The sequence below is a fragment of the Narcine bancroftii genome, chromosome 12 (genome assembly GCF_036971445.1).
Source record: "Narcine bancroftii isolate sNarBan1 chromosome 12, sNarBan1.hap1, whole genome shotgun sequence".
NCBI classification, from domain to species: domain Eukaryota; kingdom Metazoa; phylum Chordata; class Chondrichthyes; order Torpediniformes; family Narcinidae; genus Narcine; species Narcine bancroftii.
In genome coordinates, this window is record NC_091480.1 from 30,547,689 (window position 1) to 30,561,432 (window position 13,744).

Here is a 13,744-nt window from a genome sequence, read left to right on the forward strand (position 1 = left end):
TTCCAATGGAATACATTTATTCATTTCTATGTACCATTCCTGTACTTTTAGGCTCCCTTCTGATTTCCAGGTTGACATTATACATTTTTTTGCTACAGCTAAGGCTATCATAATAAATCTTTCTTTGTGCTTCATCCAATTTGAGGCCAAGTTCTTTACTTCTTATATTACTTAGAAGAAAGATCTCTAGATTTTTTGGTATGTTGCTTTTTGTGATTTTATTTAATACCTGATTTAGATCTTCCCAAAAATTTTCCACTTTCTCACATGCCCAAATTACATGTACTTTTGTTCCCGTTTCCTTCTTACAGCGAAAATTTCTATCTGATACTGTTGGGTCCCATTTATTTAACTTTTGGGGCATGATATATAACCTGTGTAACCAGTTATATTGCATCATGCGTAACCTCGTGTTTACTGTATTTCTCATAGTTCCGGAGCATAGCTTTTCCCATTTTTCATTTCTTATCTTTATGTTTAGATCTTGTTCTCACTTTTGTTTGGGTATTTCATCATTCTCTTTCTCTTTCAGTTTGATGTACATGTTTGTTATAAATCTTTTTATTATCATTGTGTCTGTAATCACATATTCAAAGCTCCTTCCTTCTGGTAACCTCAGCCTGCTTCCCAATTTGTCCTTCAAGTAGGTTTTCAGTTGGTGGTAGGCAAACATTGTACCATGAGTTATACCATACTTGTACTTCATTTGTTCAAAAGATAATAAATTATTTCCCAAAAAGCAATTTTCTATTCTTTTGATCCCTTTTCTCTCCCATTCTCTAAAGGAAAGGTTATCTATTGTGAAAGGGATTAGTTGATTTTGCGTCAATAATAATTTTGGTAGTTGGTAATTTGTTTTTTTCCTTTCTACGTGAATCTTCTTCCAAATGTTGAGCAAATGGTGCAGTACTGGTGAACTTCTATGTTGCACCAGTTTTTCATCCCACTTATCAAGTATATGTTCTGGTACCTTCTCCCCTATTTTATCTAGCTCTAACCTGGTCCAATCTGATTTTTCCTTTGTTTGATAAAAATCTGATAGATATCTTAATTGTGCTGCTCGATAATAATTCTTAAAGTTTGGTAGCTGTAAGCCCCCTTGTTTGTATCATTCTGTTAATTTATCTAGCGCTATCCTCGGTTTCCCCCCCTTTCCATAAGAATTTCCTTATTATTTTCTTTAGCTCATTGAAGAATTTCTCTGTTAAGGGAATTGGTAACAATTGAAATAGGTATTGTATCCTTGGGAAGATATTCACTTTAATGCAATTTACCCTTCCTATCAGTGTTAGTGGTAAATCTTTTCAATGTTCTAAGTCATCTTGTAATCTCTTCATTAATGGCTGATAATTTAATTTGTATAGATGGCCTAGATTATTATCTAGTCTAATACCTAGGTATTGGATTGCTTGTGTTTGCCATTTAAATGGTGATTCTTTCTTAAACTTTGTGAAATCCGCATTATTCATTGGCATCGCTTCACTTTTATTTGCGTTGATCTTGTACTCTGATACTTCTCCATATTCCTTCAATTTCGCCCGGCTGAGCTCTTGATGCCCCAAATGACACAGTCAAAGTTAGTAGGCATGTAAAAGTCATGCCCCTAAATTTTACCCTAAAGAAGGTCCTTCTCAAAAAAAATGTATTATGTCAACCTGGAAATTGGAAGATAATTTGAAAATACAACAATGGTATATAGAAATGAATAAATGTATTCCATTAGAAAAAATAACATATAGTTTAAGAAATAATATTGAAATATTTGAACAAATATGGGAGCCTTACATGAAACACAATAGAGAAAACCTACCGGGGACATTCACTACCTAAATTAACGAAAGGAGAAGGAAATGAAAAAAATTGACTCAGTGGAATTTCTTGTTTATTTTTATTGAATGACAACATTGTTTGACTGGTTTAATGTATCCTAGATTTTGTATTTTAAATGGACGGGGGGGTGGAGGTAAGGAGGGTGGGATGGGAGGTGGGGTGGGGGGGGAGAAAATGGCACTGTATATATTTGAAAAGGAAAAAGTATGTATCATGGTTAATGTGGTTTATGGTGTGAAAAATTAAAAATTAAAAAAAGAAGGTCCTTCTCTTCTCTCTTTGGCTTGGAGGGGTAATGTCCACGTCAGCTGCAGGCTCGTTTGTGGCTGACAAGTCCGATGCAGGACAGGCAGACACGGTTGCAGCGGTTGCAAGGGAAAATTGATTGGTTGGGGTTGGGTGTTGGGTTTTTCCTCCTTTGTCTTTTGTCAGTGAGGTGGGCTCTGCGGTCTTCTTCCAAGGAGGTTGCTGCCCGCCGAACTGTGAGGCGCCAAGATGCACGGTTTGAGGCGATATCAGCCCACTGGCGGTGGTCAATGTGGCAAGCACCAAGAGATTTCTTTAGGCAGTCCTTGTACCTCTTCTTTGGTGCAGCTCTGTTTCTGTGGCTAGTGGAGAGCTCGCCATATAACATAATCTTGGGAAGGCGATGGTCCTCCATTCTGGAGACGTGACCTACCTAGCGCAGTTGGATCTTCAGCAGCGTGGATTCCATGCTGTCGGCCTCTGCCATCTCGAGTACTTCGATGTTGGTGATGAAGTCGCTCCAATGAATGTTGAGGATGGAGCAGAGACAACATTGGTGGAAGCGTTCTAGGAGCCATAGGTGATGCCAGTAGAGGACCCATGATTCGGAGCTGAACAGGAGTGTGGGTATGACAACGGCTCTGTATACGCTAATCTTTGTGAGGTTTTTCAGTTGGTTGTTTTTCCAGACTATTTTGTGTAGTCTTCCAAAGGCGCTATTTGCCTTGGCGAGTCTGTTGTCTACCTCGTTGTCGATCCTTGCATCCGATGAAATGGAGCAGCCGAGATAGGTAAACTGGTTGACAGTTTTGAGTTTTGTGTGCCCGATGGAGATGTGGGGGGGCTGGTAGTCATGGTGGGGAGCTGGTTGATGGAGAACCTCAGTTTTCTTCAGGCTGACTTCCAGGCCAAACATTTTGGCAGTTTCCGCAAAACAGGACATCAAGCGCTGAAGAGCTGGCTCTGAATGGTCCACAGATGTGACCATTACACGCGTATATACAGTAGGTTTAGGGTAAGAGGGTCAGCACAATGTGCTGAAGGGCCTGTAACCAATCTGTGACTTCATGGCTGTAACATCAGGGTTGGAATGCTATCATTCCCAGCATATATTTTAAAGGGACATTCCAAGATTCAAACAATTTCTCTTCAAGAACTATCAGACAACAAAGCAGTGAAGAAGTGCTGCGCTGTGAAGCTGCGCTGCTTTTTTCTACCACCTTCAATCAGGGCTCTTTTCGTGTTGCCATTAACCAGCAGCAGGAAGCTATGACATCATTATGGGTGAAAGCAGATCCAAAGTTTCCCCAGCAACTCTCACCTTTGTATACTTCACCAGCTCAGCTGGGTCCCTGTGATCTTTGGACTTTTTAAATTTGTCTTTGTTAGACTCACTGTAAAAACAAAAATTCAAATAAATGCATTTTAAGTCTATGTAACCTTCATTGGGTATAGTTATAAACATGTCAACTCACTATTCATGTTCCTGAGTAATTAATAAGGATCTATTATAATAGAGGCATGCATATATGGCTAGTAGTACACAAGGTATGTTCTTCTTCTTTGGCTTGGCTTCGCGGACGAAGATTTATGGAGGGGGTAAAAGTCCACGTCAGCTGCAGGCTCGTTTGTGACTGACAAGTCCGATGCGGGACAGGCAGACACGGTTGCAGCGGCTGCAGGGGAAAATTGGTTGGTTGGGGTTGGGTGTTGGGTTTTTCCTCCTTTGCCTTTTGTCAGTGAGGTGGTATGTACAGTGTGGTGAAACCACTATTGTACATAAATGACATGACCGTTTATGTTTGACTCTGCTCTCACTGGTCAGCTTGTGATTCCTCCATAAAGGCTGTATTGCCACAGGCTGGCCCCCAGTTTGAGTCCGGGTCAGGGAGAGTCAGCAACACAAGGGATGCTGTCCATCTCTTGCTAATAAAAGCCATCAGTTTCCAATAACTTCAGTCTTTGTGTAACTGATCGTGCATCATACAGTATATATGGATAGTGGTACATCAGACATGTATATATGGGTGGTGGTACATGAAACGTGTATATATGGGTGGTGGTTCACAAGGCGTGTAAAAATGGATGGTGTTACATGAGGCATGTATATATGGGTGGTGATTCACGAGGCGTGTATATATGGGTGGTGTTACACGAGGTGTGTATATGTTGGTGGTGTTATACGAGGTGTGTATATATGGGTGGTGGTTCATGAAGTGTGTATATGTGGTTACCTTTCTACTCAAAATTATCACATAACAACACTTGTCACTCACTCACCTTTTCAACTTTTGTGGCTGGCGGAAGTATTTCTTTGCAAATTCTGTCATGGTGTACTGGTTATCTGGAAGGCCATATTCTGGGGTACTGTCCACAAACTCACTCTCTGGTGGGGAGGCCTGTAGAAAAGATTGAAGGTTACATGTTTCATAAAATGGCATTTGAATTAAAGCAATGTTATAATCTCAAACCAATTTCTTTTATCTAGAGAATCATGAGTTAGTCAGAATTCTGCAATTATCCTGGGTTATATCAGCTGCGATTCCTTCTCTGATTGTTCAGCAGGTTGGGTGAGGAGATCATTCTGTGCCGATACTCAGGATATGGAAAAAAGTTCACAGTGTTGTTAATTTGGCCTGCAACATCACAGGCACCAGTCTTCATTCCATCAAGGACATCTACAAGAGATGGTGTCTTAAGAAAGCAGCCTCTAACCTCAAGGACCCCCACCATCCAGGCCATGCCCTCTTCACTCTGCTACCATTGGGAAAAAGGTACAAGAGCCTAAAGACAAGCACTCAGTGGCTCAAGGACAGCTTCTTCCCTGCTGCCATCAGATTCTTAAATAATCAATGAACCAAAGACACTGCCTTTGACTTTACATGCACTATTTTTCTTTATTTTTGTAAGGTGGTTTATATGAATGTTTGCACTGTGACGCTGGTGCAAAACAACAAATTTCGTGACTTGTTCATGACAATAAATTCTGATTCTGAGGTCATACTTATTGTAATGCCTCATGTAGTTTTCCAGTGAATGACACGAGATCAGTTCAGTATCTCTGAAGTTACCCTCTGGTAACAAAACACGTATTTACAGGGGTCACGGCATTTGAAATCTTTTTAGTAATTTATTTTCACAATTCTAAAGCATACTAATTTGCCACAGGTCCAGTCTCAGATGCAACAGGAGCTCCATCCCCATCTCTAGGGAGTCAAGTGGAAGGATGGCTGAGTGATGAAAACTGTACAGTGTTTATTGGGAATCATGGTACAGGACACAAACCTCACAATGCCTGCAAAGGCTGAGCTTCACCTCACTCTCCTCCAGTCACCAGAAGGTGCACTGTGGGTTTAACCTGAGATCCATAATGAATACCAATCTAAAAAAAAGTGAGTTTTATAGAAAATAAAGAAATTATTTTATATATTTTGTGACCATATTTCTCTACTGTTCTGCTTTAAGTCTGAAACATATTGCTTCTTTACTTGGGGAAGAGACTTTTAGATTTCAGATTAATTGTTGGAGTACGTACTTGACATCACATACAACTCAGATTCTTTTTCCTGTGGGCAAGGCAGAATAACCACTTACTGTTAGTGCAAAAAAAAAACTATACTCAACTTACACATGTAAACAAATAAAGAAATGTAAACAAACTGACTGTTCAATACAGAGAGAGAAAAAAATCAATAAAATGCAAAATTAAGAATCCTTAAATGAGCCCCTAATTGAGTTTGCTGTTGTGAAGTCTGATGGTGGAGGGGTAGCAGCTGTTCCTAAACCTGGTGAAACGAATCTTGTGGCACCTATACCTCTTTCTTGATGATAGCAGCAAGAACAGATGTTCTGGGTGGTGTAGATCCTTGACGATACTGCTGCTCTCTGCCAGTTGCGTTCCCTGTAGATTTTCTGGATGGTGGGAAGGGTTTTGCCTGTAATGTCCTTGGCTGTGTTCACTATCTTTTCCAATGCTGTATGCTCAGGGTTATTGGTGCCCCCATACTAGACCTGATGCAGCTGGTCAGCACACTTTTCACCACATAGCTATAGGAATTTGACAGGGTTTCTGATGTAATTTTAAACCTCCGCAAACTCCTGAGGAAACAGTGACGTGCTTTCTTCAGTGTGTTGGGTCTAGGAAAGATCCTCAGAGATTGAGACTCCCAAAAACTTAAATTTGCTCACCCTCTCCACTGATGATCACTGGATCGTACCTCCGGTTTTCCTTTCCTGAAGCAACAATCAGCTCCTTGGTTTTAGTGACATTGAGTACAAGGTTGTTGTTGGTGCACCATTCAGCCAAGTTCTCCATCTCTCTCCTGTATGCTGACATCACTCCTTTTTATATAACCCACTACTGTGGTATCATCAGCGAATCTGTAGATGGTGTTGGACTGAGCCACACAGCCATAGGTGTAAAGCAAGTAAGAGTGGGGTAAGAACGCAGCCCTGTGGTGCTCTGGTACTGATGGAGATTATGGAGGAGATATTTTTACCAATCGTCACTGATTATGGAGTGGAGGTGAGGAAATCCAGGATCCACTTACACAGTAGGGTGTTGAGTCCCAGGTCTTTGGAGTTTGCTGATCAATTTTGAGGGGATGATGGTGTTAGCTGTCCCACAGATACTTACACTGCTTTTTCTGTTCCACTGCTAATGTCATTATGATATCCATTCCCACAAGTACTGACTCTTTGGCCTCTGTTGACACTGATCCCTCTTCGATGATACTGACTCTGAGTAATAATCCTTTCCAGCAAAATTTTTTTCAGGTGCCTTGCCGTTCGGCGAGGTCGATCATGTCTCTCTATCCATCATGATCTCTGACCCTCTGATTTGCAATTGTTGCCTCCCCTGTTCTCCTTTGGTGAAGGCTCCATTTTTGAGTTGAGGCTGGAGTCAATGTTGAGTTCTTGATTAGACCAGGGAAAAATACTGAAGTGGTTTCCTGCTGCCTTCTTCAGTTGCAGTGCCCATACTGGACGGGTAACCCTGTCTATTGATCAGTAGACTCATATGCCCAGCGTTTTCAGTTTTACAACCATAAATTCCAAACCATCTACTTATCTGCAAACCATGGCTTCATGTGACACTGATTGGGAGGCTAAACCTTGCCCAAAGGTGACCTGTAGGCTATCGGACGGAAGGAGCGACTTACACCTCCTTTTGCTGAGCAAATTGCACAGCACCGACACTGATTTACAGCTAATAATGATATAAAATCCCCCACTCATACCATAACTATCTGTTTATTCAACCAATTTTGTAGATAACACTGTTTGAGGGCATTATTCATTATGTTTGAGGGCACTATGGTATGAAGAGATCAGTCACAGCTCACCTTCACCTGACGTCTGCACTTACTACAGGGGTCACTGAACATTGACAGAAGCAGGAAACTCGGTGGATTCAACATTTCACCCACATATGAATTCAGACTGAAAATGTGACAATGTGACAAGATCGTTTTCAGTCTGAGAAAACCTGGCTGTTCTTGTTTAATTAATTGCTACTTTAAATTTTAGGTACTGTCCAAGTAATTTTTTGGACATTTTCCTGTAACTATCCAAAAAATAAATGAAGATAATAAATATAAGTTGGAGAACCAAAATCTAGTGACTAAATAGGATGAGGAAAAAAAAAATTACAGCCATAAGTTATTCAATCACATTCGCTATAGTAGATTGAAAACCATCCCCCCCCCCCCCCCCCACCCCATGACTTCACTGTTTTGCCCTTACATATCTAACCTCATACAATTGAGGCGATTTCTCCTCTCTGTGCAATGATCATTTTAACATTATTGCAGACTAAAAGAGCAGCGCAGAATAAAGAAATGTTGTGAATGGCCAAGGAGATCAGTTTCACACCTCTGTTTTCCTGTCCAGCTCTTCAGCGGCCGCTGTCGATCCCACAGCAGCTGCAACCATGGCTGAGGAGGAAGCTGCCACTTTTCCCTTTTTGTCCTTTGATTCTTCTTTCTTGTCTGCGCTTAGATGAATAAAATCAGGAGTAGCCACAGGCTGCACATATTCCAGGGGAACCAATCCAGACCTGCCATGGAAAGCACCAAACTTCCATCCTGTCCAAAGTGGAAAAGGATCATTATTTTTAAGTTTGTAACATTTCTCCCAGTGATGTTCACTCAGAGAGTGAATGAGTGCTGTACTCAGTTAGTGGGATCAAAGTGCTGGAAACCTCATTGGTCCAGGCAGATTTCCCTTTCCAGCTGTAGCAGGATGAACCTCTCCAATTCCACAAGCAACTCAGCGCCTGCAAGCACGGACTACAATCCCAACATGCTCAAAGATTGATTGCCACATCTGGGTACATTTAGGGGATGCACATGACATCAGCCATCCTTCAGTGAATTATCCCCTCATCTCAGAACACAACAGCCAAGCTTTACTTTGTACCTCCTTGGACAAATAAAGCGCAAGCTTCATGTATGTGGGAGCGTGGTCTACCCTGGACCTAACCTATCATTTTTGGTTTACTATTTTTTTTCAGTTTTTTTGGGTTTGTTGTGCAGTATATTAAAAGAAATAAAGAAAAAAAAAGGAAGAGACATCTTATCCTCCATGTCCTGGATGCATTCCACACCTCTGTGGTGCTCACCAGTCCAAAGAACACCACAGCATAAAAAAACAGGCCCATCTAGTCCATGCTAAACTATTATATTGCCTAATCCCATTGACCTGCACCTGGCCCATAGCTTTCCATACCCCTCCTTTCCATGTTCCTGTCCAATTTTGGACAACATGTGCCTCCTCTCGAGGAGTACCCTGGCACCAATGTAAACTTAGAAGAGGGGCAAGCAACCTGGATGAGTAGACTCCCACCCTTTTCCCACCCACACTGATGGTTTGCTGCCAGTACTTGTGAATGGTCATACTAGGCCTTTGAGAGGATACAATGAGGTCTCCTGACCAGTCCCCTTGACACTAGACGCCCAAGGATGAGGAATGGGGGCTCTGGCGAACAACCCCTTCAAATATTCAAACAGCCATTACAAGGACCACATTCTATAAATAAACAGTGCGTAAAGTCATAGAATTGTACAGCCAGGAAACAGGCCTTTTAGTTCAATTCATCCATTCCAACCAAGTTTTCTTCCTGAACTAGACCCTCTTCTGCTTTAGGTCAATAATAATTTCCTATTGTGTATCTGTCTAAATAGCTGTTAATTGTAACCTTATCTGTTCATTCCATAGATGGTATTCCATATACCCACTGCCCTCTGTGAGAAAAAGTTGCCCCTTGGGTTCTTTTTAAATCTTTTCTCTCTCACTTAAAGACTACCCATTTTGTTTCTCCTACCCTGGGAAAAGCCCATGACTATTTAATTTATCTATGTCACTCATACTTTTAAATATAGTCACCCCTCAGTCTTTCAGCTCTTCTGGGAGTGAGTTCCCGATATCAACACTGCATAAAAACCGTTTCCCTCGGATCCCTTTTAAAACTCCTCCCTCTCATCTTAAAGCAATGTCATCTGGTTTTTGATACCCCTCCCTAAGCAAAAAGATTCTCTCAATACCCTATTCCTGCCTCTTATAATTTTATATATCAGGTCAGAGTTCAATGGGAGCCACAGTTAGCATAGCAGTACCGCAACACTATTATAGCACCAGTGACCTGGGTTTGAATCTGGTCATGTCTGTAAGGAATTTGTACGTTCTCCCCATGTCTGTGTGGGTTTCCTTCAGGCATTCTCACCTTTCAAAACCTGTGGGGGTTGTAGGTTAATTGGGGTATTTGGGCTGCATGGGCTTGTGGGCCTGAAGGCCTGTTACTGTGCTGTATGTCTAAAAAAATAGGGCATCTCTCAACCTCTTTTGTTCCAGGGAAAACAAGCCTAGTTTATGCAGACTTTCTCCCTCACCAACCAGGCAATATCCTGGTGAACCTCCTCTTCTCTCTCTCTCTCTCCAATGCTTATGTCCTTCCTATGATGCGCTGACTAGAACTGCACACACTACTGCAAGTGTGGACCAAATCAAACAGTTACAACAATTGTTGGCTCCAGTGATCCCAGGCATTCTAACAGTGTCAAAATTACAGGCAGAGTAAACACGTTGATTCTTCCCCTATCCTGCCACTGACCCACAGCAACTGGAGAAAACCCACTCCACTGTAAATTGCCACTCGTGTTCAGGGGAGTGGTATAATCTGGTGGGGAGAATAAAACTATGGGATTAGTACTGATGGCAAGTGCAGGCACAATGGGTCAAAGGGCTTGTTTCCGTGCTGTATCTCTCTATGACTTTATGCCTCTATGAGGTAGTATGGAGGGAGATTTACTCTCCATTGAATGCAAACTGCACCTTCCCTGGGATTAGACAATGAAGAACCAATTATTTATTTTATCTAGTTTATGGTTGTTTGTCCTTGAATATAATATCGAAAGAACAATGGCAGTGATAGTGGGAGTGCAGTATTATGCAGAGGCCTTCACTAGCAATCTACAGAGCAGAATTCAAATCCAACCATAACAGCAGCGGAAATTAAATTCATTTTATACTTTGGAATCTTAAAAAAATCTTTAGCCATCTATAATAGGTTACAAAATTCCAGACAATTGTGAAAATCCTTCTGGGTCACCATCAGCTTGAGGAGTGGAGATGGGGGAATTCATTCTTACCTGGTGTGGCCTATACATGATTCCAAAGGCACCAATGGGCATGATCCTTGAACATTGTCTGAAATGACCTTCACTGTTTCTGGGTCTAAATTTGGAAAGCTCCTTTCAACACCACTGAAGGTATTGCCACATTTCAAGAAGGCAGCTCACCACTAACATTTTGAGGGCAATTAGAAATTGGCAATAATTGACAGGAGTGATGCCAAAATCCCTCCAACAAAAAAAATACTTATTTGAATTGAGCCTGGAGGCTGTTGATATATAATGTATCATCTCTCATTGTAAAATGGAGACATCCTCAGTATGCATGAAACACAGCAAACATACACACACCAGATTCAAAAGCATTAAAAAAAAACAGTAAACCATGTTTACTTAAATCATTTTGAAAGTTATAAAGTTAGAGCCCTAAAAAGATTAATGCAGCAAAGTGGAAGATTAAACAGGGAAGTAACACTATGAGTTGGAGCATTGAGTCAGAACCCATAAGAACATACAATAGAATAAGAGCAGGAGTAGGCCATTTAGCCCTGCTCTGGTATTCAATATAATCATGGCTGATCTCACCATGCCTCAACTCAGGGTAAAGGAGCAACAAAGAAAAATGGAGAATTAACAAAGTAAGACGAAGAAAAAAATACACGAAGTTAGAAATAGAAGGATAACAAAGTAAGATGGAGAAGTAACAAAGGGCGGAATCACAACAGCATGGTGGAGTAACACCTTAAAATGGAGGATCAGAGGAGTAAGAAATGATGAAGACATTACATATGGAGGTAGGCACTCGCATAATGATGAGAAATACCATGGAAAAGTAATGCTGTTTCAGAAAACATGGTTTTGAGATTTTATTTTCCAGTTTTCATCTTCCTCTTGACAGGAATGTTGGAGGTTCTTCAATATCTTTCCAATTAGAAAACAGGCCACAAAGGACAGGCAAAGCTCTGTCTGGTTGGCACAGACAAGAATCTGGAATCTGTCTGACTGGATAAAAAAAAATCTCAGGGCTGTGCACACAAGATCTTTATCATCCACACTGTGAATGCAGGATTGAAATTGAGGACAAGACATGTCCAATAATGGAACCAGTGGAGGTGATAATTCCCTGGACTATCAAACTCCAAAATTAGAAACAAGCAGCATTAAAGAAAGTGCAAGCGACAAATGCACACTAACAATCGGAAAGCCAAACGGTTACGCTTCAAACCCACCAAAATCAGGGATATGTTTTCTTAATTCCTCTAGGTATATCACTTTCTTTCTGACTATGCATCCATAGGAACGGTCTAAAGGCAGCCACAAATAATCAAGAGAACAGGGAGTGAGTAAGGAAGAGACAGCGCGCACATGTATCAACTTCATACTTACCTGCACGAGGGAAAGAATTCACACTCCAGCAGTTCCAGGAAGTGAATGCATGGCCATCTTTTACCTCAGAGAGAAAGTCCACACTTATCCGTACTAGGGAATGTATAAACATACACTCTGTACCCAGACAGTGAATACACACTGAATGAACAGAGGAAAGGCATAGTCTGAGGGGCTGAGTGAGTCTGGGGACTGGGTATCCAGCTGCTGGAGCAGTGTGCCAAGACACCATTGGGTTATGTTTGGTGGTGGAGGCATGAAGGAGATAAGCAGGGAATGTGAAAAGGACCAATATGCAGGAAGTTTAAAACTCAGGATCAGGCAGGTGCTTGTTAAGCCTTGCTGAAGCAGACCTTATATTTAATGTGGAGTTTCTGTCTGCATGTCTGCCCCATTTGATTTCCACAATGTACAGGTTCTACCTCTGGAATTCACCATGCATTGCTGGGTGTCTGTGCCTGGAAGCATGTCGATCCATGGAGGACGCTGAAACAATATGGCAACTCTCATGAAAGAAGCAATAAAGTGAAACTAATAGTTCTATGAGAAACGTTTCTCACACAGCATACAAAAATGTTTGGACACATAGCAGAATTCATGATCATTAAGCAGGAATCTGACCACAACATCAATACTCATGATACTGAGACTCTAAAATAAACAGCTCTTGCCATAGTTTTCCCATTTGGGATGTCCTTGGTCTCTGCTCAGCCCCTTTTAGATTACTGCAGGAAGAGAACAGCAATTTCCTACATTATGTCCCTGACGATGTCAGTTTGGTGTATGAGAGTATAGTTTTATGACATTAATGAGACCGCTTATAGTGCTTTTGACACAGCATACAACTCCTTGCATCTGCTCCTTCATTTGATAAGATCATGGCTGATCCTTTAGCCTCAATGCAACTTCTCTGCACTAATTGTAAGGTAAAACATCATGAGATGGGAATGTGTAAGGAGTTACCCTGTACAGGGCTGTAACAAGATGTGAATGCATCCTTGTACTTACAAGATAAGAGAGACATTGATGGATTGAGAGGCAGGAAGCTAGCAGGGAAAGGATAGCAACAGTTTTAGTCATTGGACAAGTAATGATATGATGATGTTCTAAGCATGTATCCAAGGGTATAAAAAATCACCATTTTGCTGATAACGGCAGAATGCATTCTCCGACTAACATGGTTAGTTGCAAGTGTTACAATCCGGTAATAAAGAACAAAGAACCCTGATTTCGACTCAGTCTGGTGTTTGTCTCACTCATTCATGAACAAAGCAGACCTAACACTAATCCATATCCCCTAATTCCCTCAATATCCAAAAAAGTGTACATTTCTGTTTTAAATATTCTCAATGTCTGAGATTCTACTGCCTCAGAAATCCTAAGTTTCTCCATCCAGTTCACGAAAAAAAAATCTTCTCATCTCAGTCCTGAATAGCCAGCCCTGATATTGAGATTCTGATTCCTGGTTCTAGCCACCCCAGCTAGGAGAATCATCATTCTTGCAATTATTATATCAAGCCATCTAACAAAATTATATATTTCAATGAAATAGGAGACTGCAGAAGGTAGCAAACATAGCCAGTCTTTGACCTCCCATCTATGGCAGATGTCTATGAAGGCAGCCAACATCCATCACCCTGGTCACAACCTCT

The 13,744-nt window shown here is 41.2% G+C and overlaps 1 protein-coding gene and 1 long non-coding RNA gene across 9 annotated transcripts in view; one reads left to right on the forward strand and one right to left on the reverse strand.

Moving 5' to 3' along the window:
• Nucleotides 1-5,468, forward strand: part of LOC138747697 (uncharacterized) — a 60,901-nt gene extending 55,433 nt beyond the window's left edge. The window contains exon 3 of the long non-coding RNA XR_011347626.1: nt 5,245-5,468. This is a non-coding gene — a long non-coding RNA (uncharacterized lncRNA). The remainder of the gene's footprint in view (nt 1-5,244) is intronic.
• The window catches only part of myo15aa (myosin XVAa), a 248,907-nt gene that overhangs the window by 54,609 nt on the left and 180,554 nt on the right, over nt 1-13,744 (reverse strand). For all 8 annotated transcript variants that reach the window (XR_011347622.1, XR_011347621.1, XR_011347624.1 and 5 more), the window contains 3 exons: nt 7,951-8,162; nt 4,357-4,475; nt 3,398-3,470 (listed from right to left, as the gene is read on the reverse strand). Coding sequence is in view for 4 of the 8 variants with exons in the window: in XM_069907177.1 (XP_069763278.1) it covers nt 3,398-3,470; nt 4,357-4,475; nt 7,951-8,162 (404 nt within the window). In the remaining 4 variants the exon portion in view is untranslated. The remainder of the gene's footprint in view (nt 1-3,397; nt 3,471-4,356; nt 4,476-7,950; nt 8,163-13,744) is intronic.